General features: G+C 42.0%; 1 protein-coding gene across 28 annotated transcripts in view; it reads left to right on the top strand.

The window, feature by feature from the left end:
- The window catches only part of plecb (plectin b), a 126,989-nt gene that overhangs the window by 42,881 nt on the left and 57,749 nt on the right, over positions 1-26,359 (top strand). For 11 of the 28 annotated variants that reach the window (XM_020091261.2, XM_069537941.1, XM_020091259.2 and 8 more), the window contains exon 1: positions 20,656-24,585. The exons of 13 other annotated variants lie outside the window; for them this stretch is intronic. In XM_020091261.2, coding sequence (XP_019946820.2) covers positions 21,012-24,585 — 3,574 coding nt within the window. In that variant the 5' untranslated portion in view covers positions 20,656-21,011. Of the gene's footprint in view, positions 1-1,407; positions 1,448-14,206; positions 14,366-20,655; positions 24,586-26,359 lie in introns of those variants that run through there. 4 more of the 28 variants (XM_069537964.1, XM_069537960.1, XM_069537958.1 and 1 more) reach the window with 2 other exon arrangements.

Here is a 26,359-nt window from a genome sequence, read left to right as displayed (position 1 = left end):
ATAAATATCAGTGGAATTGAATATCACATTGATGCTTCATGGTGAGTCCTTAGTGATATCTACACAAATATCTACAGATACATATGTGATCATGAAAACAAAACATCTGGCACTATTTCCATAAGACTGATTGTTAAAGGAAATAATTTAGCGATGATGACTTTTATGCCCTGTCTGTGCTGGAATGTTGTTTTTGTTGTCAAAGCAGGGTTAGTGGGTTGATCAGACTCAGAGGAGACAAGTAAAGGCGTCATCATGACAGGACTTTTATGTCCACTTTAAGTAGAACCTCTCCTTACTCAGCTATTTGAACAGAGTTCACTTGTATCCATATTTATTTTAATTCTGCCATTTACCATATTTACAAAGCGTAGCTGAATCTTTATCCTCAGGCTCCATTTGCACTTCTCTCCCCTGGGTCCACTAGGAATCTCCATGTGAGGGTTAATGTAGGTTGTGCTGTGCTGCAATTTATGAATATGTGTTAATCATTAACCCTTTTTTAATGGACCTCAGGCACCTGCCTGGCGGGACTATTTACACTTCCCACATGATATAATTCACTGTGCATTGTGAGACTTTTAGAAACTTTAATGTCTCCACCTGCACCGATGTGAACATCACAAACCTGATGAAAATGTACGCACTGTTTCACCTCGCAGACACACCCACCCAATCTTTATAGTATGTTACACAACCCATACATGCTCTTTCTTATTACGAGTGTCAGCACAAAGACGGGCTCAGACGAGAGAAATGGCACCAGTCCAGTGCAGCCCTCTGCCTCTGTGGGACTCTTTATCACTAAAGACTGCTGTCTCTGTTGAATTTGTCACCCAGACTTTTTTTTTTTGTTCTGTAGAACAAGAGACTCTTGGTTCATTTCTGTGACACGCTCTCACGATACACTGGACCTTGAACGTGTCTTTTTTTTCTCCCACTTGAAACTGCATGAAACCCTCAGATTTAGCCTCATGAATATTCTGATGTGACTGTAATTATTGAGCATTTTTAATTTCATGTTTCACAGCAGCAAAGACACAAAGAGCTTTGTGCCAGATTAAATTTGATCCTTTCACTCATGCTCTTTGTGTCGGTTCAACCCTTGTTTGCCTTTGTTGCTGCTAAGAAATTTTTGCTCTTTTTCAAACACTCCAATGCTTCACACACACACACACATAAACAGAGGTATTATTATGAAGGGCGGCTCTGACCTGTGAAAGAGGAGGAGGGGGGGACTCCCAAATCTGTTGATCTACACAGCGTGACGTGTTTGAACGAGAGAGCGGAGAAGGAACACAGATAGAGAGAGAAAGTCAAAGATCCGACAAGACGCAAGAGATCAAAAAAAGAGAGAGAGACAGGAGTTAGTGACTGTGGCCATTTGGACTTGGTCTGTGGACGTAGCTGTTAATGTTCAGCATGGAAGCCTTCTGCTCGAGCAAAGGTAAGACACGCTCGCTGTGCATAACTGAACAGGAGAGAAAGGAGACAGGTGGCCGAGCTGAGGTAAAGTGATACAGGTGGAGAGGAGACCGGGGGCGGACATTACTGAGGTTGTGACTGCACATGGGTCAAACTCTTAACACGGCAGCAAACGCATAACAGGATTACGTCTGAGTCCGCTGGTGCCTGTCGGTAGACTGAAGCTGTCAGTTGTCAGATTTTGCAGCAACACTGAAGGATAGTTATCCATTCAGTGTTTCTGATTTCACTCAACTGCTGCAGCAGATGTTGCGAATCAGAAGGCGTGACTGGATTTACAGGATTTTTTACTAAACCCCAAATTGGTATTTACATCACTGCTTCAGCCTAAAACAGACAAAACGACTTACTTTCTATTTATCTGTTTTGGTTTTCTTTATGTATTTTCTTCTTTTACAATATATCATCAGGACATAAAACCATATATACATTTTGTGCTGATGTAGTAAAAGAAATGCTCAAGCAAAATTTGCATATGGACTGTGCATGTATGCAGAATATTCGGGAAGATCACTTTGACAGATGCTTAAGAACCCGACCGTTATCATCAGTTTAGGCTTAAAAAAGAAATGTGTTGAAACGTTGTCATGACGGTCCACCATCATGCTCCTTAATTCATTTTTCAGTTGAAAACTACACAAATAGGAGTTGTAAAAAGTCAATTAATATCATCAAATATCTGTATTGGTCCAAAAAAAATCCTGTATCTGTTGCTTCACATACATTAACTAGTGTTCTGTCAGATAGGGATTATTTTGGTTGTAATAGAATGAATGGAGCCTAATGTGTATTGGAATTTGACACTGGTAAGTCATCCAGCAGTTATGAATACATCAAGCTGAATATGTGCACAGTCTGAGGGGATGCATCTGCATCTTTGGCTGTCCCGTCAGAGAGAAAGAGGGATTGTCCTGTTTGGATTTCAGGGACTTCTTGTTGGATGTAGGGTCCACAGAAGAATGCAAAGCCATGTGAGAAACTGGCTTTATGAAGATTCTGATATTTGCATGGTCAAGTTTACATTAAATGAAACAAACATTTCATATTTTTCTGCATCTTGGCAACATCATCTCATTTATGCATTTTCTTCACTATTTCCTCAACATAATCAAATAATTAATAGCTAATTAAAAAAAAGAATAAAGTGCAGCTCGAAATATAATTCAGTTAAGAAGAAAATTGAAATCAGTATAAACATACAGTGCATACGATACATTGTATGTTTAACTTTAACTTTAATACCATGTTTGGTACGATGGATAAGATATTTCCTGTCAATCAAAATCAATGATAAAACCCTAATCAACCCTAATGTGAATTAAGCAGTTGTATTTAATTGTGTCCTTCAGAGCAGTGGTTCTCAAATGGGGGTCCGCAGACTCCCGGGGGTCTGTAAAAAGTTTGCAGACTCTGGGAACCAGTAGTTTTCCTCTAAAGCACTTCTATTTCTTGTCATCATGTATTTCTCATTGAATCAATGTGTCGTCCATATTCTGTTTGCTTTTCTTGTCTGTACTCGCAGGGAACACAGAACAACATGTTTTAAAGCTGCTAATGATTGTTTTTAACATAATAGAGGGGAGTGCAGCTCTATTGTCCTCATACCACTCCTCAAAACATGTTATTTTCCTGGAGTTTGTTTTATTCTTTTCATGAGAGGTGAACGCTGAAGTTATAACTCAACCAACTGTATCAGCAGTTATTGAAAGATTTGACATGGGCACGAGTTGTTCACCAGGATTCTTTTGAATTGAAAGGCCTATCTCCAAGACACAAAACACTGGATCACATATGAGAGTACATTTCCACACACAAACTGAATGTAAGGCCTGTGAATTCATTGCAACAGTTCTACTAATTTCAATTTGGACAAATCATGCTTAGCACGTACAGTCACACAGTCACAGGTACTGTCAGATCTAGATGGACAGATGATGAATCAGGGTCATAGGTGTTCACAAACTGTTGACATTGATTCTGGGTCCTCAGAGTGAAGCCAGTGCTTGAAACCTGTATTCTCTTGAATGACCAGCAGAGGGTGACTGTTTGCAAAAAGAAGTCTGTTGTCACGGAGAAAAGGACCCTGCCACTCCCTTGATATAATGTTGTTGTGCAATGGGGCATGATTGCTTTATGATTGACCGCTAATACGGTCCAGTGGGTGCAGTGTCCTCGAGCTGTGGTTCAACCCTCACTCTTCCAAATATGGTTTCGAATTTCAACAATGGCACTGGACGAAACGCCAAAAAATGTTTTCAGACATGCACCGCGTTCCTGAAAATTTCCATAGCAAAATGTTCGTAAAAGCATTCAAATGATTTCACGTGAGAGAGTGGATGCTGATGAGTGGCGCTTTGGTTGATAATGGCGAATGCCGGGGCGTCAATTTGCTGTAAACCAAAAGAAATCGTGATCTGTGATTTCCACAGCTTTATATATCATGTCCTGCCTGCTGCTTTCTCTACCCAGACATCACTGCTCACCTAAACGCTCTGGAAATGTTCCTGCTGTTGTGAACAGAATATGAAAACAAAACTCAACAAAATGTTCAGACCAAATTTTCCAGACATTTTCCACAACCCCATATGACAAAATTCCATCTGTGCCAAGTGTCTCTTCTGTAGTTGTAGCATGAACCACCAGGGCTCAACAGAATAAAGTGAATAAGAGCATCAATTAAAGAAAATCAGAAATCATTCAGTCACTATGCAGTGCTACAACCACACAGACATGCACTTTACTTCATATGATGCACTCCTTGTTGTCCTGACAGAGATGCCTCACATCTCTGGTCTCATAATGCTGCATCACAGATGAATTCATCTTGCAGAGGTGTAACTCTGGACTCAATAGAAACTGACCGTGTCCCCTTGGTCTTGAGCAGATTTACTGTCTTGTCCTCGCTCACTGCTCCCTAACTTGCCACTTTATGTCCTGTATCAGCAGCCTGAGTAGCATATTACTCTCTGCTCAGTGTGATGCTGCCGAGCTGCTGACTCTCAGTCCACAGCCCACAGAGGAGGATTTTTTCTCTCACTCAAAGACGCTTTTTTCCTCTGTCACACTCTGGGATTACCGAGAGAAAACGTCCCCACTGAGCTGCCATCGGGTTGCAGCACGGCTCAAAGACCTCCCACAGAGTGAGAAGTGGTGCCGTAATGTGTGTGTCTGAATGTTTGGCTGGTGGAGGCTTGTCTGTCTGGCAGTTGCCAGTGCTCCTGACACTGGTGGAAATGCGTGTTAGTGTGTTGCTATTGTTGGACAGAAGCTGTTTCCAGTCACCAGCTCCTAGTGGGTGGCCAAATATTCGATTGCAGAGGTGAGTTTGGGCCTTGGACCCCTCAGGGTCCGGTTGTTAGAGCAGTAATGTTCGTATATTAGTGAGTGATTCTTACAGCGGTGCCTCTTTTATGAAATATTTCTCCCTGCAGCAGCGTCTGATGGCAATAGAAACACATTTCTTGATCAATCTGCAGCCTCTTAGTTAAGAAGTGTCGCATTAAATCACTGTGCCATTACTCATGGCTGTCCACTGGGTTTACCATTATTAAATCATGTTCAAATGACACCAGACAGCTACAGAACAACAAATCCCTACAAAAGCACAACTCAGAATGGACTGATAGGACCATAGACTGGAAATAAAGATGGATGACTAGCTGCTGGGTTTGAGCCTGACGGCCAATCAGAGCCTTTTCTTTATGGAGGTGGCATGAAGTACAGACTCAAAACTGCCCATGGGTATGAATGTGAGTCCCTGCCTCTCACCCATTGGTAAATAATAACTATTATATATGTACAGCATATGGACAGTATTTCATTTGTTGACTGTAATTATTCTTACGATAACACTCTTCTCACCAAGTTGGACGTTCATGGAACATGGTGATTAACTAAAAAGTGGCCTGAAAAGGAAATATGCTTCAATGAATGATACAGTACAGATCCCTTTGACACTGAATTGACTGATGTTCCAGGAAGACAGTTATATGGCTTGAAGACAGACTTTCCTTTAAATACTGCATACTTGGAACATCTCGTTGTCCTTGACAAGCGTATTTTTCATGTCACCAGCCAGCAGCAAACTGTCCATTCAGGAAATGTGATGATGACGGGACGTTCCAGAGGAGAGTCTGGCTGCCTCCTCTCACATCCTGTTGTTTTGTGTTTAATTTAAATATATTGTTTTAATGTTCACGAGCGTAAAACATGACGTGTGATTCTGGCAAAAACACATCTTAACAAAATGTAATGTCATCGTACACAATAAATCTGTGCTTTATAAATAGGATTGGGTCATTGATTAAGTGGGTGATGTGCAGTGAGTAGCGGAGCAGCAAGGGGTGAGGGGGGGTTAACCGTGAGTTTTGTTAATGTAATAAATACCAAGGTTGAGTTATGTCATAATTGTGAGGAGGACCGGTGCATCTGTGCAGTGTTACACAGGGAGATCTCACAGAAGTAAGGCAGACTATGTGAAATTAACCCTTTCATACAAGATAGCAGTATCTCATCCTGTTGTCATTATTAGATTTGACAGCAGCAGTTGATGGTGCACCAGAGTATATGAGAGCTCTCTCCCTGCTCCTTTCACACACAGCTGAACTGTTTGCACAATATCTCTCAATCTTCTCGAACTTTAAGAAAAATGGGCAAGTATGTTTCACACTGCAAATACCTGATCTCAGAAGCTTGACAAGCACAGAGTCTGTTGCCTGTCCTTTGTCAGAGATCACAGGTTTGATCCTTAATGTGCAAAGGTCCAGAATAAGCTGCTCTCCCCTCCACTTGACAAACTCCAGCCTGTGTCAACAGGACACGGTCACACCCATGAAAGTGACTGATTGATGAATGCAGTGGCTGGAAGTCAAGTTATCTTCCCAAAACATATGTTGATCATTTGACGGCTTTTTAAATTTCACCTTTGGCAATTTATTCAATGAGTAATGGAAAATTCTGGCAGCTGAATTGATAGTGAGAATAGTTTTTATGTAGTTGCAGCCCTAGACATTATCATCTGCTGTGGTCAGCCCTTACAAATGTTTTGTATTGTCATAAACATGGTTTTATTGTGTCTGTGTTTACATTTTTTATCTTTCCTGAATTATCTTTTAACATCGTCCTATTAGGGTCAAACTGTGAAGCCCTAAAAAGAAGACATAAGCAATTAAAGTGAGCAGCACAATGTGGAGTGTCCATAAAACTTTAAAACTTGCCCACTAGTCCTCTCAATAACTGTTAATGTCAAACACTTAACATGAACATTCACCATAAACATTGTCAACTGTTGAAAACTATTCCAGAAGATAGACAGGTCCTGTTTTAGAGCGGGGATATTCCCCTGATCACTGATGTCATAAGGTGATGATTTATCACAGTGTTGATTCCTCATGGGAAACACTATCAGGGCTGATGGTGTGGCACTGGTGTGGATACGCAGCTCACATGCACAGTGGAAGTGTACGTGTGCTCACGAGGGGTCCTGCCTGCACAGTAGCAGAGCAACGTGGGTGGTAATAGTAGTGGGCAAGCTGGACTGACCCCGTCGTGATGGATACAGTGTAATGTCTGGAATCTCAACAGAAATAGTTTCATTGCTGAGGAGGTCTGGAACATTTTAGGTCCTGATCAGACCCTGTTCACTGTTATTTTCTCACATATTAAAATATAGTCTTGGGTGTTTGGGAACCATTCTCTGTGATGTGGTGCATATCCAAAGAAAAAAATCTGGAACCAGTTATTTTAACGCAGTTTCAAGAGGGGACTGTTTGGATTTGGTGATGGTATGCACTCATCTGAGGGCCCTTTCAACTATTATTGTTATTATCTTTTGTTCATTTATTTACAACTGTTCAAGCTAATTTTGACAGATTTATACATCTTATTGCGCAATCAGTCAATTAAATCAAGCTGCACCAATTCGCACACTGATATAAACAAAAGTGAAAAACAATCCCTTGTCTGCTGCCTTAATTAAATCTAGACCAAAATTGTGAGGGTCCTTCTTTTGCTCATACCCCACCCTTCCAGCAAGATTCAATAAATTCATATTACCCTGCTAACAGACAGACAAACAATTGTAATTAAAACATAACCCTTTTGGTGGATGTAATAAATTCAGTAGTTAGTATACATTCCTCAAAACTGTACTTATATGCAGTACTAATTGTAAATTGATAAGTTACATTCTACCCCTGCTTTTCTCACTCTATAGCTTTAACCAGCCACTTTCACATAAATATTAGAAATTAAAATAGCTTTAAATGTCATGATTTTACCTCTGGCTGTAAAAAAAATCCCTCCATAGTTCGCCCGCTCTCTTGTTCTGCTTTGCTGCTTTGTCCAGTAGATGGTGACATTATCCTGTGTTTCCCTCTTCATGTGTCAGTCCCACACGTCTTCTTTCTGTGCAACAGGATTTATAAGATCAAGATTTAGTCTTAGTTTGTTGCATAAACCACTTGACAAGAGATAAACTTGCTCTGAAGGTTGAAACACAATAATGTAATCCAGCATCCCAACATGTGGAGGGAAATTCACGCATTGGATTGACGTGTTTGCTCGTGTCTGAGGCCGTATTCATTCCTGCTGTGCTCTGCTAATGCAACACACATGAGGGAGCTCTTTATCTTTGAGCCTGTGTTTGCTGGCTCTCAGTTTTTCTGATGGGATTTACTGCAGCGTGAATCTGAATGAATTCCATCCTTATATTCTTTCGTCTGTAATAAATATGTTATTTTGAAGCTTACATATGTTTATTATTTCCCACAGCTCTGATTGTACTAATACTTTGTGTCTCTCTTTGTTTCGCAGGTGAGTGTCTCTTCATCACTGCTGTTGTTTCACTGTCACTGAGGATGGTCTGGAAGATCTGAAGCTCAGCCAATAAGTACTGTGATTTAATTAATCCAACAGGGGATCATGGGAATGCAATTACATACAGGAAATACACAGAGATTTCTTTATAATGACCATTGGGAAGACATATTTGTTTCTTGTTTTTTTTCCTTTTCTACAGTTACCTGAATTAAACCTTTTATGTTTTAGGCCTTACCTGTGTCAACATGAGATGGGAACCAAATTATTCACAGTGCTTAAAGGTTCAGTGTGTAAGATTAAGGTTAAAGGGACATTTTAATATAAAATAATCCTGGTGATGTTTTCACTGGTGTGTTTCATCTAAATTGTATGAATTGTTGTTTTCTTTACCATAGAATGGGCCCTTTATATATTTAATTATATTTTTACTGTCGTCCAAACTGGACAAAATAAAACCTTTTGAGTTTTCATGACAACTGAAGTTCACCACAGGTTCTCTTTCATGTTGGGAAGGGGAGGGTGAGATGAGGAGTATTCAGCTGTAACATGACACTTCACCTCTAGATATTGCTAAATTCTACACACTGAACCTTTAAGTGTCCCATGTATTGACAAGCTTGTCTTATTACTTCACTGATAGATATGCTGTGATACACACTTACTCACTCTCTTTAGGGCAGTTTTTGTGCAACCTTCAGTTCTCATGAATCTGGAGGGTTGGGTCAGGACCTGCCCTTGCAGGCCATCATGTTCCTCTGAGCTACATCTGGAATGTTTTACACCCGCCATCATAAACCTACGATTGGGGCTGTAACACTTAGGTGTCATCTGGCGTCTCTGGTGGAACAGGTCACTTCACTGCAGCACTGTTAGTCTTCTAGTAGCTGAAGGTGTCTTGAAAACAAAGGTCCATTATTTAGTTACAGTGACATTGGATCTCTGTTAAATGTTTTTGTATGTCATGGTTTGCTTTACATATCAGTGAAACTGATACGAGGAGAATTATAATCAGATGTTTTTGAAAGTGGGAGTATGTTTGAAGAGCTGGCAAACAATGATTCTTCAGTTACTATGAACTTTACTCATAAAGCAAAAATGCCAAGAACGTGTGTGTGTGTGTGTGTGTGTGCGTGTGTGTGTGTGTGTGTGTGTGTGTGTGTGTGTGTGTGTGTGTGTGCGTGCGTGCGTGTGTGTTCACATCAGAACTTTTTCCCTGTGATGTTTATATGAGTGATAATATTTCAACATTACATCTTTATCTATACCGTAGCGTCTCCAGTGCTCACTGGTTCACATTTCATGCCCTTAGGGTGAGTAAATTCTCTTGCAGAGTCCCGGTCATATCTCACATGGTCGCTCTGGCTGCTTTACAAGAGAGCTAGTTACATTTTCCAGGTGATTGAACTGGTTTGCATTTCTCTCCCAAGGCCATGCCGACATTTGATACTCGCATTATTCACAGTTCTCCTGCTGTGTATTCAGGAAACACTCGTCTCTTGCTGGCTTCAGTTTTACCACAGGGGTGTACTGTTCATGCAGTTACCGAAGGAGGCCCCACACCTTTTTAGCTGCACACACTGATCCGCTGCACTTAACTCTTTTTAGAAGCTCATGGTGTGGTTTTCTTTCTAAGACTGCACCATGAAGGGAGGCTGCAAAAACATTTAGCAGTTCTCAGAGCTGCTGTGGGAGTAACCTGATCTCCTGTCGACTGTAGTTACTCTGCTGTTTTGTCCCAACAGGGGCCACAACCCCTGCAGGGCAAACTGATTGTTACCTCTTTATGATTTCATCCAGGAGCCCTTTTTTTTGTTCCTGCACTTATGTGCGGTGAATTAATTCACTGCATTGTTCAGTGTGGGAGCAGGTTCCTGCTCACTGGTTTTTATGACAGTTTGGGAAGGGATGCCTGCCCATTGTTTTAAAGCTGCAGTTTTAAAGTAGGTGTCACAGTGGAAAACAGGATGTAAAGCAAAGTCAGAGCAGAGGAAAGTGAAATGCCATCCACTGCTGCAGTGAGGAAACTGTGGGTGGGAAGTCCATGAATGCCCAGTATGAAATAAGAGTAGTTTTTAGGACAAACAAACAAGCTGATACAAAGGTAAAGTCACAGCGATGCTTATATTATGTCAGGGGCGTATCCAGGGGTGGCGCCAGGGGGAACTGACCCCAGCTGAAATCGTTTATCTTATTTTTGTATTACCAATAAATATGATAATGTGTTAATGATGTTTACGCCTTTTTGAAGAACACAGTTTTCATTTGCCTGAAGCTTTAGAGCTAACAGTAAAAAAGGAATGACTTAAATATGCACCTCACAAAATCAGGAATTGTGCATGGTTGTTGGACATATAATTGGCACCTCTGAGTAAATCGTGGCCCCTTTGTGGTCCCTGATTTGGAAAACTCCTAGATCCACTGCTCTCTTTTTGTGTTTTGTTGTGTTTATTGCTTCCAGTGTGTTGTACATTGAACAAGCGCCTTAACAAGAATCACCTGACATTGTATTAATCCTGCAGAAGAGGAGCTGCTGTTTCCCAGCGTTCATGTCTTGGATTCTTTCACAGCTCACCGACAACAAATTAAAACAAGAACCCTCTGGGCACAGTCACAATTTATAATTAGAGAATAATGTGAACAATCAGTTCTCATATCTCAGTGCACCCACTACTTGAGGCTCCGTACCTGCATAATGAAATATTTCTTCGACTCATTGTGTTTTAATCATACACTCTATATCATTCCATGCATTGTTTTGTGACATTGATGTCAGACTAGTTTGTTTCCTCATTGCTGCATGAAAGCACATGTTGGGTACATTTTATGGTATGTTTTTTCTAACTGTGGTAATTATACTTGACTGTGGAGAGATTGTTTTTTCCCCAGACAACCAGGGCATTCCTGAAGTTCTGTAATGTCAAAGATTGAAATCTCATTTTAAAAAGCAAAGACAACACTGGTACAGGCAGTAAGTCAATCAGATATGAAGTGACTTTTCTGCAGATCCATCATTGGTCACATTCCAGATCCTCTGTTGATGCTGAATGGGATTAACTTCATACCTGTGTTTGTGTTTATATGCTGCAGGGGTGGTGCTCTGTCCTTGCCTCTCATTGGAATGAATGGTTTAAGGAAGTGAAGTTTGTTTCCTGCTTCTGATAACACTTACTTCAGGCTCCACATTGGTGCATCTCGAAGATAAAAGATCTTATCTGTCAGAGCTTTTATTGTTCGTTTAATGTTCATCCACCTGAACTCTAATGTCACGTTGTCCGAGCTGTTAGAGTTAAAAAGAGTCCTCTTGTGGGGGGTTCAGCTTATTGACAGCCAGTTCATGAAAGTTAGACAATTAATAATGATGGTGTCAGTGTCAGTGACTGGAGTTCAAAGCTGTGGGAGACAAACTCTTAAATATGTTTACTGCTAGTCCTGTCTTTTGTGAAAGACGGACTTGTCTGTTGTTCTGCTCTGAGGAAAGAAAGAATGTGACCGATTCATTCTCTCCAGATGGGTTTTATGGAACAGAAGATAATAAATCACCTGACTGTGTGTGTGTGTGTGTGTGTGTGTGTGTGTGTGTGTGTGTGTGTGTGTGTGTGTGTCTGAGGAGGCACCTGTTTTGTGTTTGTTTGTAGTTCATTAGGCATCCTGCGGATCAACCTCTTTCTATAAATAAAGCTTGGCCTCTTCAGGTTACGATACCAATCCACGCGTTGTGGCAGACAGTCATTAAGGCCAGAGCCGGATCCCGTGTCCACGTTTGTTGTTTGATAGCCCGTTGCCCATGGCAGCAGCAGCGGCAGCAGAAAGCCCACGTTCCCCGGAACCTCAACCGTGGACAGCACATGGTATTTGACTAACGTGTGGGCTGCGTTGCTACAGCAACGCAAGTCCAGCATGGCCACACCCATGTGAGGCTTGCAGACGCTGAGTCATAGTGCAAATATTCAACTTTTTTTTGTTTGTTTCTAAAATGTGACATTGTTTCATTGAGGGTATGGTTTTATAGTGCAACACCCTTTTCTTTCATCTACCCTTCGCTGTTTCTGCTTTTTCATACAAACATCAGCTCAGCCGCTCATCTCAGGCTGTGTGCGCACAAACCAACCAGTTCCTTTTGGCTGGCACCACCACAACTACGGCCATTTTATATTGTCCTCACCAACCACACTGTGGCGCCATTTTGTGGAAATCACCTTCCGTATTCAAACATGACTCATAATTACTGATACTTAGAATTTAGTGTCCACAGTCCTCATGGGCAGAAAATGTAATATGAGTGAATCTCCGGTGTCTGTCTTTTAGATTTCCTGCTCCTTGCTGAACCTCTGTGTAGGGAATGAATCCATCTACGTCAGAATGCCAAAGCCAGCATGTGTCAGTGTGTGGCTTTAGTTTAGATCATCATTATTTACTTTATAACCTCATTCAAAGACATTGTATGGACTGGAGAGAAAATGACTGCTCCTCTTTCAATGTACATGTGGTTACAAGTATTGTTTTAAGAGAAAAAAGTTGTGAGGTGTTTTGTCTGAGCCACAGACTGTAAAGATGGACGACATGAAAAGTAAAGCCAAAGCATCTTGATGCTGCCTGGTGGCTGGCTGCTGTGTAGGTGAGAAACCCTGCCTCCTCCATGTTCAAATACATTTTTCTTACATATGCTTTCTGTTATTTTGGCTTTTTGATGCAATTAAAAATAGGGTGAAACATCATGATTGACAGCTGAGACTGACTCATGATTGGTCGGGTGCTAGTCAGAACCTTGCTACCACGGCTCCATCCACCGATTGCTACTGCACAGACTCTGACTCCAAATGCATGTGATGGATATTTTGGCTTCCTTTTTGGGTAAGGGGAGGAAGTGGAGATGTGTCATCCATCTTTATATGCAGTCTTTGGTCTGAGCTAATGGTTATCAAAGTGAAGTGAAAGCAGGGTTATGTTCTGATTTTAGTTCAACACCCGAAACATTACTGCTGCCAGTTCTTCCAAAAATCAAGTTTGATCAAATTTGACATGACAACCTAAAAGTAAGAAGTCTAACATTACTGGCTTACTTTACTTTTTTTTCACCCCCACATTAAAATACATTTTCAAAATTCTAATTAAAAAGTGACAGCCCTACTACACATCAGCCTGAGGCACAACACTTAACAGTATTTCTCATCTCTTTGTCTCGACCTGTCAGCCACACATGCTGGAAACAAACCAGAACTGATAAAAAGATAAAAACTCAATGTTAGCTGTTAAGATGTGATCTCTCTGCTCTTGACATATTGTCACACCTGCCAGTTGTTTGCAAATTGAAAGGAAATTTGCATTGGAGCACTACATGTTGGGACTGTTTCTCCTTTGTTCTGCTGATGTATGAGTCTCTTTTCAAGATTAACTCACCGGTTTTTATCGACCCACAAAAGACTTAAATGCTCGCTGTAAACCAGAGAATAAGTATGCAAGAGACAAAGCCAGAGCTGTTGTTGGGTGGATTTTGGAAACCCTGATGGGGCCTTTTGCAGACTCGCTCCTTGTCCTTTGTTTTGAGTCTGTTTTCTTGCCCTTGCTTTTTTTCCCATGTCCACCCTTCATCTTAATCTCTGTGCCTGTAATTTGTGAGATTTCTCGAACAAGGCGTCCAGTGTGTATTTTGGTGCAATAAAGCGTGGGCTCTCTCAGATGTATGGGACATGGTGCAGGGTATCCGGGGCAGCAGAGAGGATGTGTTCAGCCTGGCAAGGCTTGCAGATTTATAGTGTAGATCTTCCTCTGCATTTATGGGCCAGAGATGAAAAGATCCCCTTGTTCTTTTCTCACATACCCCCCCCCCCACCCCCCCTCGAAAGTACCCCTCTGCTCCCATTCCTTCTCTTTTTTTGCCCCATCTTGCAGCAGGTCTCGCAAGGGTAAAAAGAAGGAGTAGCTGAGTGGTTGTGACTGGAAGCATAAGGAAGGTGTTCTGTTCTGTTGGAGGCGCTGAGGCCTTTGTATAATATGTCAAATCACAACAGCATGGACAGAGGTGATCCCCTTGGAGATCGGTTCTGGCTCAGCCCGAGAAAAGGTAAGGGATATTAAGAAATCCAAACTGAGGCAGGATGCAGCGAGGGAATGATTCTAAGCATTGGTCAGGTTTAACTTTATGTCATGAAGAGGTGTGGCCACTTTCAGATAGAAAATCATTTTTTCTCATTTTGGGTAACAGAGAGTTAAACAGAGAGTTGAGCATGTCATGGATCTCTTGCACAACAATGCAATGTCTTGAATGCTGATTCTGATCCCTGGCTTTCGTTTAGCTGAGTTGGCTTACTGCTCTCACAAGAGAAAAAACAGAGGAGTCAAAGGCTGGTTCAAATTTTCTGTTCAGATCTTACTGCTGGAACTAGTTAGCAATACAAAGCTGTTTTGTAGTCGCTGGCTGTTTTTGCAGAATTTACCACTAAAACTTTTTTTCTTTCAATTTTACATCACAATGACAAGACTATATTCTGCTTTGCATACAGTGTGCTGCAGGAGGAAATGTGAGAGGACGGGTTGATGAAAACTTTGGCATCTTCTGCATCAGCTCAAGGGAAAGTTTCCATTGTTATCTATGGCCGATGCTGTTTGTAGGTTTGGACAGAGCAAACCTGTCACAACACTGCTCCTGCTTTCAGTCTGGCCCCATTTACCCCCTCATGGGTGGGCTTCTGTCCAAGTCTGAGAGGCTCCAGGGGGCATTGTAAGGTTGGACACATCGAGACACGATGACTAGTACATGACAGAAAGCTTATTAGAATTAAGTCTTTTTGGGCGCTCCTGCTTATTTTTGGTAGGCAAGAGGGGCAAAGGGAGGCATAATCTGTGACTTCATTTCTTTCCACTCTGGAAAAGGAGAAGTCAGTGTGATCCGTGACTCGTGCATTTGAGAACACAAGCAGGGCCTGTCATTTTTACCTCAAGCCCACATCAGTTTATAGATTTTCCATGTGCATTTTTGCGTATATTAGCGAGACAAAAGCCAAGAGCTGGCTTTTCTTACTCTTCCCACAGAGTAGGCTATTCTACTTGGGACGTCAGCACCAGTTTTATGTTGCTTAAACTTAATCATTCCCTAAAATATACGGTAACTCTTTGCTGGAGTTTTCTCTCACTTTTACACAAAGTTACACAAACCTTGCACACCACAGTCTTTAATGAGACTTATATAACTCCAAAGATATTTATGAGGCAAAAAAAGCTTAGGTTGGCAAAGCTACAAGAACACTTCTCCATATTGTCTTGATTGATTTCAGAACTGTGTCTATTGTTCGTGCTCCTCAACTCTGAAAGAAAAACTCCTTTGTTCGATCATAAATTGCCTCTTTTTTTTTTTACCTCAGCAGTGTGTGGAAATGCCAAAGACACCTCTCGCTCTCCCTCTCTGCTCACTAGCTTCTTACACACAGTGCCTCTTTGTCTGTGGCTACTTTGTGGTTTTGCACACTTCTGTGGGTTTGTGTTTGGTGGTGCCATTTATAGTTTGTAAGACTTTCTTACTATAGCCATTCCTGAAACTGTCTCTGCTCTTTCTGTCTTTGCATTGGACACATACTGTAGGTCTCTTCAGGTCATCTGTCATTAAGTCCACTTATTGCAGACATGGCCAGGGACTGCTCTGCACGAGGGGTTAAACCTTAAAGCTTCATGCCTCTGGCATTTCAAGGGCCACTTGCTCTCTATGTTTGAGCTCTAATTGAAACTGCTGCTCATACTGACCTACACAGATTTCAGTCAAGGTTGTCATAAAGTTTAAATGAGTGTGGGATTAAGGCCTCACTGTCAGTCAGCATGTTACAATAGACAAGTCAACAAGTGTGTGTATATATAGCACAAAATCACAAAGTTGCCCCACAGAGCAAGTTGTACAATATACGACATCCTCTGTTTAGGCATTGAATTCAGTTAAGGAACTTCACTACAAAATAAATAAAGTAAAATAAATGATCAGTTCTTATACATTTGCTTAGGTCTGTGCAGGTAATGACATTAGAATTATAAAAAATATATAATGACAAACCTTTAAGCCTACTGAAACTGCATCCATGTGTAAGAGTTGACAGGCATCTTAGCAGCTCTGCGAGGCTGTACTTAAACACAGCAATGCTTTGACCTTAATGCTAACTTTAGCCTGCTAACATCCATAAAATAACAATGTTGCTGGTGTTAAATCTCTGTTCAAAGCTGACAGGAATGTCAGCTTTAAAATAATTGTCCTGTATGATTTCAATTAAAACAAAAGAGGACCTCAGCCACTGGTGTTTGAAGAGGAATGACAATTCATCCAACAGTTATCAAGACATTTCACAAGCTAAATTTAAAGACAGCCACTGGTGCTGGAGGAGAAATTAGCTGATCACTGTAACCAAGAGTGACCCTTAATTTTCTGGGGACCATGAATGTGAAGATAGTTCAGCTTTGACCAAAAGTGGTCAATGAACTGTCTGACAGATCACCGGTCCGACAGACCACGAGCATGGGTACAAAAATGTAAACTATTGCAACAAAATGGAAATTTAATTTAATGTAAAGTTTGTTGTCTGATAAAAAGGTGCGACAAATCATAGGTTTTAACTTTCTAATTTGTCATATCAAGACTTTTTTAAATAATTATCCAAAGAGGGACTTTTAAAATAATTTGCTATATGTTTTATAGCACCAGTTACATTCAAAGATTTTGGAAATGTAAAGAATTTCTTGATTCCCTTTCACTGTTTCACAATTTAATGAGAACATATAAGAACATAATTGCTATATTCAAAACTCCTGTCTCCATGTGATCATATGATCTGGTTCACTACAACCTCTAACCTCAGTTGGAGGTGTTTGTGCTTTAACATGCATCAGCTCTGTCAGGGGTCACAGCTGTTCCCTACATAGGAGGTTGCGAGGGGTCACAAGCCTGACTACAGACAACCAGGAGACAAGTTGTGTCAAGTGTAGTTTGACATAATTAGCACAAGAATTCTTGAAAATACATTTTATGAGGTGACGCTGACCTTGACCTTTCACATCCTTACTGTAAGCAGATCCTTCTCCAATGTTCAAGTTTGTACCAAATTTGAACAAATTCCCAAAAGGCAGATGGATGGACAGACAGACATATAACCAAAACACATATTTCCCCAGACACGACTGTTGCTGGCACAGAGGCATAAAAATAGGCTCAGCCAGATATAAGAGGAGCACTTTGCACTTTGAAAAGTGCAAGTCATGTTTTGGAATAGGAGGCTTTCTTTCTTATTTGCCTTTTAAAAAATAAAAAAAAAAAGGACAACATTTGTATCTCCTTCTTATCTTTGCACATTAAAGAAATGTGTTTTTCTTTTGTACATTCAATTTAAAGATTTTAATTTTAATGGTGTCACACTAAGTTTGTAATTCGCACACAATGCTGATGTGTGATTCTTTGAGGGAACCTATAAGACATGCACTGGACATGAGAGGGTAAGAAAAGACCCTGCTGACCTTTTCTTTCCATGGAAGTGGCTCGAGTGGCTCGGATCTGATGTCAGAATAGAAGGCACGTGTGCAGCACCAATAGAGCGCCAGAGGAGAAGGCCTTTACGGTGGGCCAGTAGCCAGACACCATCAGTTGGTGGTGACAAGTCTATTTTGGGACTTGTAGAGGTCTCACACTTTGAGGCGGGAGTTGACTCCAAAATCAGAAAAGTGTTCAGACACTTACCCAAAGTTGTTTTACACCTTTATCTGCTTCAAATGATCACATCATGCCCCGATCCGCGGCTGACTGCGGCAATGTTTGCTCAAATCTGAACATAATATAGATGTACACATGCAAATACTCTTCATAGAATCTGCAAATGATCATTTGTTAAGTTACTAGCACCAACTCAAACCTGCATTCAACTGCTGTAAATGACTAAGCAGTTTGAGAAGCAGAAACACATCATTTTCATGGCCCTGTCTGCTGATAAAGTACCTCTTTGACATATTTAATGTTTGCATGACTGAACAGACTGGGTCTCATCCCGAGCAAGGGTCAGTGTGGCATGTTTGAAGTTCACTGAACGCTTTGTGCATAAAAAACAGTGCATGAAATCAGATTGATATGCAGCCCAGAGAGCAAAGGCACCATGCACAGTGATGCAAATCACCTCAAATAAGACATATTAGCGGATCAGCATGTCTATTTTGCATCCTATTTGTATATTTCTGTATAAATAAGCTCCTGCATGTTGTTTTGTACGACCTCCTATCTAATGGGTTGAATAATTAATTGCCTCAGAACCAACCTAATATGACACTAGCACACTTATTTAAACCCAAACTTTCAGATACAGGCATGCACAAACACAATCAGCTTGTACCTGCTATACTACCGCCTCTGTTTCAGTCTCAGGCAAAGTGCTGCATGTCACTGATAAAACATTTGTTTTGTAATACAGAGGAATGCTTTTCTCTCACTGGGAACCTGAGAATCCTTTTGTTCCTCCTGTGAAAACTCCTCCCAGTCTTTAATCCTAATCACCAACTTTACCTGCACATCTAAAGATAATAAACGTAATGAGGCATGTTTCTGCTATACAGGTGGATTACACACTGGCATGTCGTGGGGCATCTCCTGCCAGACTGACGAGTTGTTCAAGAACAATCATGTGAAAGGAATTGCTTTATTAAAGTAGTGATGATTGAGGTTCATAATTACCAAATATGCTGTCTGCTGAGGAAATGATAATGATAATAATAATAATAGTAATAATTTAATGTAGTTCAGACTGTCAGACAGGCCTGACAATGTGATAAAAGTTTGTTTCAGATCACAGTGTCTTTACAAATTGCAGCATGATGAATGATAGTATGTAGTCCAGCTGTCCAGGACAACAGATTTATGGCCTACTGCTCCACTGCAACCCCTAAAGCGGATAAGTGCCTCACTTGCTTGGACCTGACTCACTTCGTTTGACTGTTGCTATGGTGAAAGAGAAAAAGAAAACAGTTTTCCGCCAGTATTTGGATGTGTAATAGTGTGTGTGTGTGTGTGTGTGGTTTCAAACTGCAGGGGAATGCATCTTTTCATTGCTGCCCATTCACCGCAACTATAATTTCGCAACTAGATCACCGTGTTCCAGCACAGTGCCGTCTGCTTACTCTACTCTTCAGTCCTTTGTCTTTCCAGTTATACCAGTGAACATGTGTTCCTCTGCTCTATCTATCTGACAATGGTCAGTTTTGCTGTCACTGGACTGGCTGTGACAGGACACTCTCACTGACACAGAGAGACAAACGGGAGACAGATGTACAGGAGAGGGAAGTGATCTCGGGATAGTAATCTGATATCATGTTCCTGAGAGGACAGAAAAGGTTAGCTATAATGCACAGTTCTTTATATAGTTGTGCAAAAGAGATTCTCAGTTCACGTCTAAATCGAGGAACGGAGCCCTAATGTTAGCCGTCTGAAGCACCAACACATGTTTAGGGAGCTTTACAGCCTGTTGCATCACTATAATGAACTGCAATGAGAAACACTGATTCAAATACGGTGCCTCCTTCTCCGGGTGGCCTGGAGACCCTCCAAACAAACAGATATGAATAGAATAAAACATGTTTTTTTCTATTAAATTCACTCAGCATGGGTCATATCAAACTCGCAGTGTTTGAATTGCAGTGTCATGACAGTTTTGTCTTTTCTCCTCCCGTCTATAAAAAGATTTGTAAAATGTCTCGGTCTATTAAAGGTGACCCAAATACATTTGCAGTGATGTATATACTTTCTCTTCAAATGTCACCAGCCTTGACTCTACACATTTAAAGAGTGTGTGAAACGACTACTGAAAACCACACCTCATGAGTAGAGTAAAAGCTCTTCAGTGATATACGATCGAGTAATGTGTAATACTAGACACCTTGTACTCAACAGCCTACATAGACTCACAGCGAGCTGCACTAGTGTAAGATAGATGTAGGAGCCGACTAGTTGACTCTCTTTGTTATACAGTAACTAATCTGTGTTTAGAACAGTCCATTCATTGGGCCGGTGTGTGTGCCAAAGGTGTGTCAGGCAGTCGTGTCTTGTGTGTATACAGTATACCGGAGGTGTGTACTTTCGTGAGTGGGTGGGCGTCTCTGAAAAAGTCACAGAGCAACAGAACATGTGCTCACACTCTCTTTAATAGTGTGTTAATAGTTGTCTTAGTTTTATTCAAATAAAATTGTTCAGACATTTCTGTTTTCATTGTGTCCTACTTCCTTCTGCACTATTTACTTTAGTGAGAACTTTTTTCCATGCCACTTTTTTCCTAAGGAATAGAGATAGAAAGTAGGAGGAGCTGGACTGAGAAGTGTGCCTCTCTCTCTCTCTCTCTCTCTCACACTCTCTCTCACACACACTGCCTCTCTTCCATTCTGTCATTGCCATCTCGGCAGAACGGAGACTGTTCATTCTCAGCCACGCTGAATGTAATGGAGACAGTACACTTTTGACTTTGTTTTAGCCAGATTTCACAGAGGAATATTTGTTTTCTTCCAAGACAACCGAAGGAGAAAACACCAGGAAAAGAAAGTAAGGAAAAAAAGGATTGCAAGGATTTGTTCTTTTATTTTTTTTAAACTGAATTGAGAAACACGTGACAGCCGGTTTTGCCAGTGGATTCTTTAGAGACGTGTGACATTTTCTTTCCTTGCTTTGCATATTAGTTTTACATTGAGAGAGTTTTCTGACACAAAGCACAATGGTTGCTGGAATGCTGATGCCCCTGCGGGACCTCAGGGCTATCTATGAGGTCCTCTTTCGAGATGGTGTCATGGTGGCCAAGAAGGATAAGAGGCCTCAGATCAAGCATCCTGAGGTACAAAGTGTGAGCAACCTACAAGTAATCCGTGCAATGGGGTCTCTTAAGTCCAGGGGCTATGTGAAGGAGACATTTGCCTGGAGACATTTCTACTGGTACCTGTCTAATGAGGGAATTGTTTACCTGCGCGACTACCTTCGCCTGCCCGCTGAGATTGTTCCGATGTCCCTGCAGAGGGTGAGGAAGCCAGCCACCACTCTATCCATTGCTCAGCGGGCTTCACGGGTCCAGTCTGTAGAAGGTCCCACGTCTTATGTTCCCAAGCCAGGACGAAGGGGTGAAGCAGAAAGCCAGGATGCACTGGCTGAGCGTCAAGGTTATCGCCATAAGATGATGGGCCCTGGTGAGAAAGAAAGCTACTCTGATAGGACCCCCAGGTTCAGGGGCCGTCCACTGGAATCAGTCAGACCAAAAGCATCATTGGAAGGGGAGGACCAGCCTCAGCCTCTATTCAGGAAAGGGAGCAGCTTCAGAGGTGAAGCTGTAATGGTGGAGGAGAGCAGGGTTAAAAGAGTCTTCCGTCAGCCGCCTGATGTGAGGAGTGAGAGGCCAGTTACAACATCACAGGAAAGAAGAGTGTTTGGGGTCCAAAAGGAAAAGGTCCCAAGTTCTGTTCCTGTCCAGACAGCAGCTTTGAAACACGATGTATCACAGACCACTCATATGACATCAGTGTCCTCCAAAGCAGCCCTACCATTAGATGTGTCTGCTGTCGCTGGCGGTACAGGTGGTGCAACATCAAAGATTCCAGCCGAATCCTTTACTCCCAAAACAAATAAGGAGAAGGCCAAGATCTCTGGTGAAACACGCCCCATAAACTCTAATGAAATGATCACAAGCCATTTATCCACCGGAGCACTTCCTGATGCAGAGGTCAAAGAAGAGAAGATTAAGAAGTTGATTGTGGATACAATTAAACCTGCAGAGGTCAAGGCTGAAGTGGCATCTGAAAAGCCACAAGAAGTTATGACAGTAGCTGCTGCTCAAGAAACCTCCAGTCTTCTAACTGACACTTGCACTGCTGCTCCAATCATTACAAAACCTGCTAATAAAGGTGTAAAAGACAAGAAGTCAGAAAAGGTGATTGTGCATCAAGTTAAACCTGCAGAGGTGAAGACTGCAATGGAACCTTCAACTGACAAAGTGAAGCCCCAGACAGTTACCACAAAGGCATCTGCTCAGGAAACATCCAAACCTCTTACTGCCACTGCCACCACCACCACCACCTCTGTCATCACAAAACCTGCTAATAAAGATGTAAAGAAAGAAAAGGCCCAGAAGCCAAATAGGAAGGAGGAATCAATTAAACATGAAGAGCCAAAGACGCTGGTGGAATCAAAGATCGATCATGAGAAGGCCAAGAAAACTTCCAGCGTAACCATTTCTTTAGAGACCAGCGAGCCAGTATTGTCCACTGATGCACCAAAGGAGATCTCCAAATTGATTGTGACCCAGGAGCCCATTGATTCTACCCTAACCTCAGTGAATCTCTCAGCAAAGCCTGAAACCGATGAAGTGGCCCTTAAAACAACCACACTAACCTCAATAGTTGAGGTTTCAACTACCATTAGTACATCAGCTCTCTCAGTGCCTTTGTCCAATGCTGAAGATGTACAACTAGTCAAGGGGGAAGCTACAGTGACAGAGGTTGTTACAAAAGAGGGGAAAATGGATGTAAAGGTGGTTCCTTATGTCATGAAAGGTGAGACCATAGTTATTGAGGAGGTCTCTAAAGTATCAGTACAGGATCCTATGTTAGCACAAAAAGACTCCTCATGCAAGTTCAGTCAAAATGTTGATGCCACAGGTGGAGTTAAGGAAACCCAACAAGTGGTTGAAGGAAGTTCCAAATCAAAAAGAAAGAAAAAGAAATCTCCAGGTGAGAATTCTAAGAGTGTCAACTCTCAGGAAGCACAGGACCCAAAAGTGGAGAAGGAAAAATCCTCTCAAGACAAGCCCCTGGTAGAGCCAGCAGAAAGTACCCCTAAACCATCACAATCCCCAATGATTACTTTAGGGCCTGTTTGTAATGGTGTTCAGACTAAGGAGGCCTCACCTGTAGCGAAAAGTGAGGCTCAGGTTAAAATTAATGTGCAGAGGGAGCAATCAAAAGACATCCCGACAAATGCTGATGAGAAGGAGGAAGTCCCAAAGCAAACTGTGACTATTTCTGAAGCATCACTAACTGTTGGCCAGATCCCCACAGTGCCCCCAGTGGAGCTTCCAGGTGAAGCACAAGTAAAGGAAAAGGCTGCAGGAAGCAGTGTCACTAAGATCACACAGGGACCATTACGCTCCAAAGGCGAGTTAGATGGTAAATTGCTGCACATGGAGCCAGAGAAAAAGGAGGAAATAACCGTCAAAAAAGTTGAAACAGAGACTTTACAGAAAATAACCCGCGTGGAGTTTATACATGAAAGCTCCAGATCTGAAAAGAAAAGCTCTGCACTGCAGTCAGAATCTCACAAACCCATAGCTGAGACTAAATCCTCAGTGAGCACAGAGAGAGCTGCAGAGGAATCTTCAAAAGGTAAGAAGAAAGGGAAAGGGAAAAAGCAGGCTAAGACACCAGACACAGAGACTATAAACACAAAGCCTGTAGTTTTGCCTGATGCATTACCCTCCACTGACGTTACACCATTGCCCAAGGCCACAGTTAAAGACAGCCCTGTCATGGCCTCTGCACTGACAGAAACGAATGTTTCTACAAAGATGACTCCTGAAAGAATGTGCAGTGAGGAAGTCGGACAGGCAGCAGCTGTGCTCTCTGAGGCCCCAGCAGACAAAGGGGAGGTGGAGCCAGCACTGCTCTTTGCAGAAAAAATCAAGCGGGAGGTTCCAAAACCAAAAACATCCTCCACTGCGAGGGAAGCACCCACAGCCGGAGAGTTAGCGTCAGCAGCGCCAGCAGAGGCAGCTGTAGCTCAGACACAGGCCAGCCCCCTAGTCAAGCAAGAGGAGCCTCCCAGAGTTGCACAACATTTGGCCACTCAGACAGCAGAGCGCAGCACAGAGAAAAGGCTCTCTGTTTCTGAGGCCTTACAGCAGAAGGAAGAGAAGAAGAGGGACTTGAAGGACACACCCTCTGCCACTGCCACTCCCGCAGCTGCTAAACCTGAGCAACCTCACCTGGGTGACACCTGTGAGTCTGTAGGCCCTGACACAGACGAGGCCGCCATGAGGAAGAAAATTGTAGTAGTTGAGGAGATAGTTGAGGTTAAGAAGGTTGTCAGTCCTCAAGCAACTGGGGGAGACTCACCTTCACCTGTGCAACCTGAGCATCCTGAGGCACAAGGAGAGGAACTGGACTTGGATGTTTTGGAAGCTATCGCCATAGAGCGGGCGCTACTGTCGGGGGCAGCAGAGGCAAAGGTGCAGGGAGCCTCACCTGAGGCAGACTGGGACCACTCACTGGGGGAGCCAGAGGACAAGACTTGGCCTAACTTCATTGAAGGTTTGTTTGAGTGCATGCCAGTTAACCTACTTCCTGCCTTGTCCTACATTCTCTGTGCATGTGATCTAATTGATCCTGCACCCCACCTTTCTTGGATGTGTGGGAGGTCTTGGGTATGGCTATTTTGATGCATGCCTTACATTGTCATATACTTAAAATATTTATACTCCAAAGAACACACCTACATTGTAATTATCTCTGACTTCTGTTGTCTGGGGTGATTTGATTACAGTTTATGGCTCAAAGTTGCATGTTACTGATCACAGTTTCTATTTTGTGAAGAGGACTAGAGGCAGTTTCTTTTTAGGAAAGGTCTTAGTGAGATGGTGAGAAGAGTCCTTTGAGATCTAGCTGTGATTTAATTATCTGCGTGTTAAAATAGATGAAGTATCAGTAACAGTGCCATAGCACACCCCACTGTGTATTTGCGACACTGTCAGATTTCACACAGCCATTGTGACATGGATTCCTTCTCCACAGATAATTACAGGTGAAAGTTTTACTTTAAAAAAACAACATATATAGTTGTATATATAAAAACTATACATCAATTTTAATAACAATTTAAAACCTCAACTCCAATTTTCCCCACAATCTACATGCATCAATGAAAGTATCAAAACCCCAAAATCTGACTTTTTGGGCTGGGGAATTCCTGTTCTGTTGGATAGTAAATTGAGTTATGCACACTGAGAGTTTGCCAAATGAGATTATGCAGACCTGCAGTCCAACAAGGTGGGGCTGTTTGCTGAGATTCAGCCTCGCCTGTTCCCTGTAGAGATAGTTGTGCGTTAGTGAAAGCCTGACTGACTGACAGAGAGGGAGGTGTGGTGCATTTGGAAGCATTTCTCCTCTTTGCTCCAGTAATACTATGTTCTTGGCATCAGTTTGTGTTATCTGGTGGTTCTCCTTTTCAGCCTGTCTTGTATATGAGATAAGCCTGCATACCATTATGTTATGGTATGCGTAGGATCTGGGAGTTATGTAGACAAAGTGAGAACATAACTGTATGCAGTGCAGCCTTCTTCTGTTGGATCTGGAAAATAACAGTTGCTGAAAGTACAGAGAAAGATGCCATGTGATGCATGTGGTCGGTCCTGCTGAAGTGAAACTGTCATTTGCTCATATTGAATCATGATACTGAAGTATTTTCATGTGACTTCATTTTGCATGGTGTCTAATATTTCACAATGCTCATAAGCAAATTAAGATGTTTTGGCTGCTATGATTATTTTTGTATCCCTAAGAGACAGGGTGTCTAAGGACTACACATGGGCGTTGCCTGCTGTGGGTGTGAGCTATGGACAAAGAGTCAGGAAGTTGGAATAGCTTGCTCACAACTCTATGGGTGTGTTTGTTTGGACCCACACGTGATAGGAGATCTGGATTCAATTAGCAGCCTGGATTCTTACTTCAATCTGTGGTGCTCATCGTCCCCTTTTAACAGTCACATGAATGTGATGTGACTCATACATATGGTAAACCACATGTGCTATTCAACTTAACAGATATGGATACAGCAGTACCACGAGGACACCACTGTGTTTGCTGACCCACTGCTGACATCTGCTGTCCATTGACCACCACTGTCTGACTCATAGGCCAAATGCTACCATTGCAGTCAGAAGTGTTTGGATAAAATTTAAAGACATACATATTTCACATGATATAATAGACAGAGCTTGTTTTCTTTTTCTTTGTCAAGCTTTCCATTAGTCAGGTTGCGCAATGCTGCCAAAACTGTACTCATTAATTTTACCTGAGTTGGACGAGT

The sequence above is a fragment of the Paralichthys olivaceus genome, chromosome 13 (genome assembly GCF_024713975.1).
Source record: "Paralichthys olivaceus isolate ysfri-2021 chromosome 13, ASM2471397v2, whole genome shotgun sequence".
NCBI lineage: Eukaryota > Metazoa > Chordata > Actinopteri > Pleuronectiformes > Paralichthyidae > Paralichthys > Paralichthys olivaceus.
Note: the sequence above shows the minus strand (reverse complement) of the source record. Positions and strands in the feature narration are given on the sequence as shown.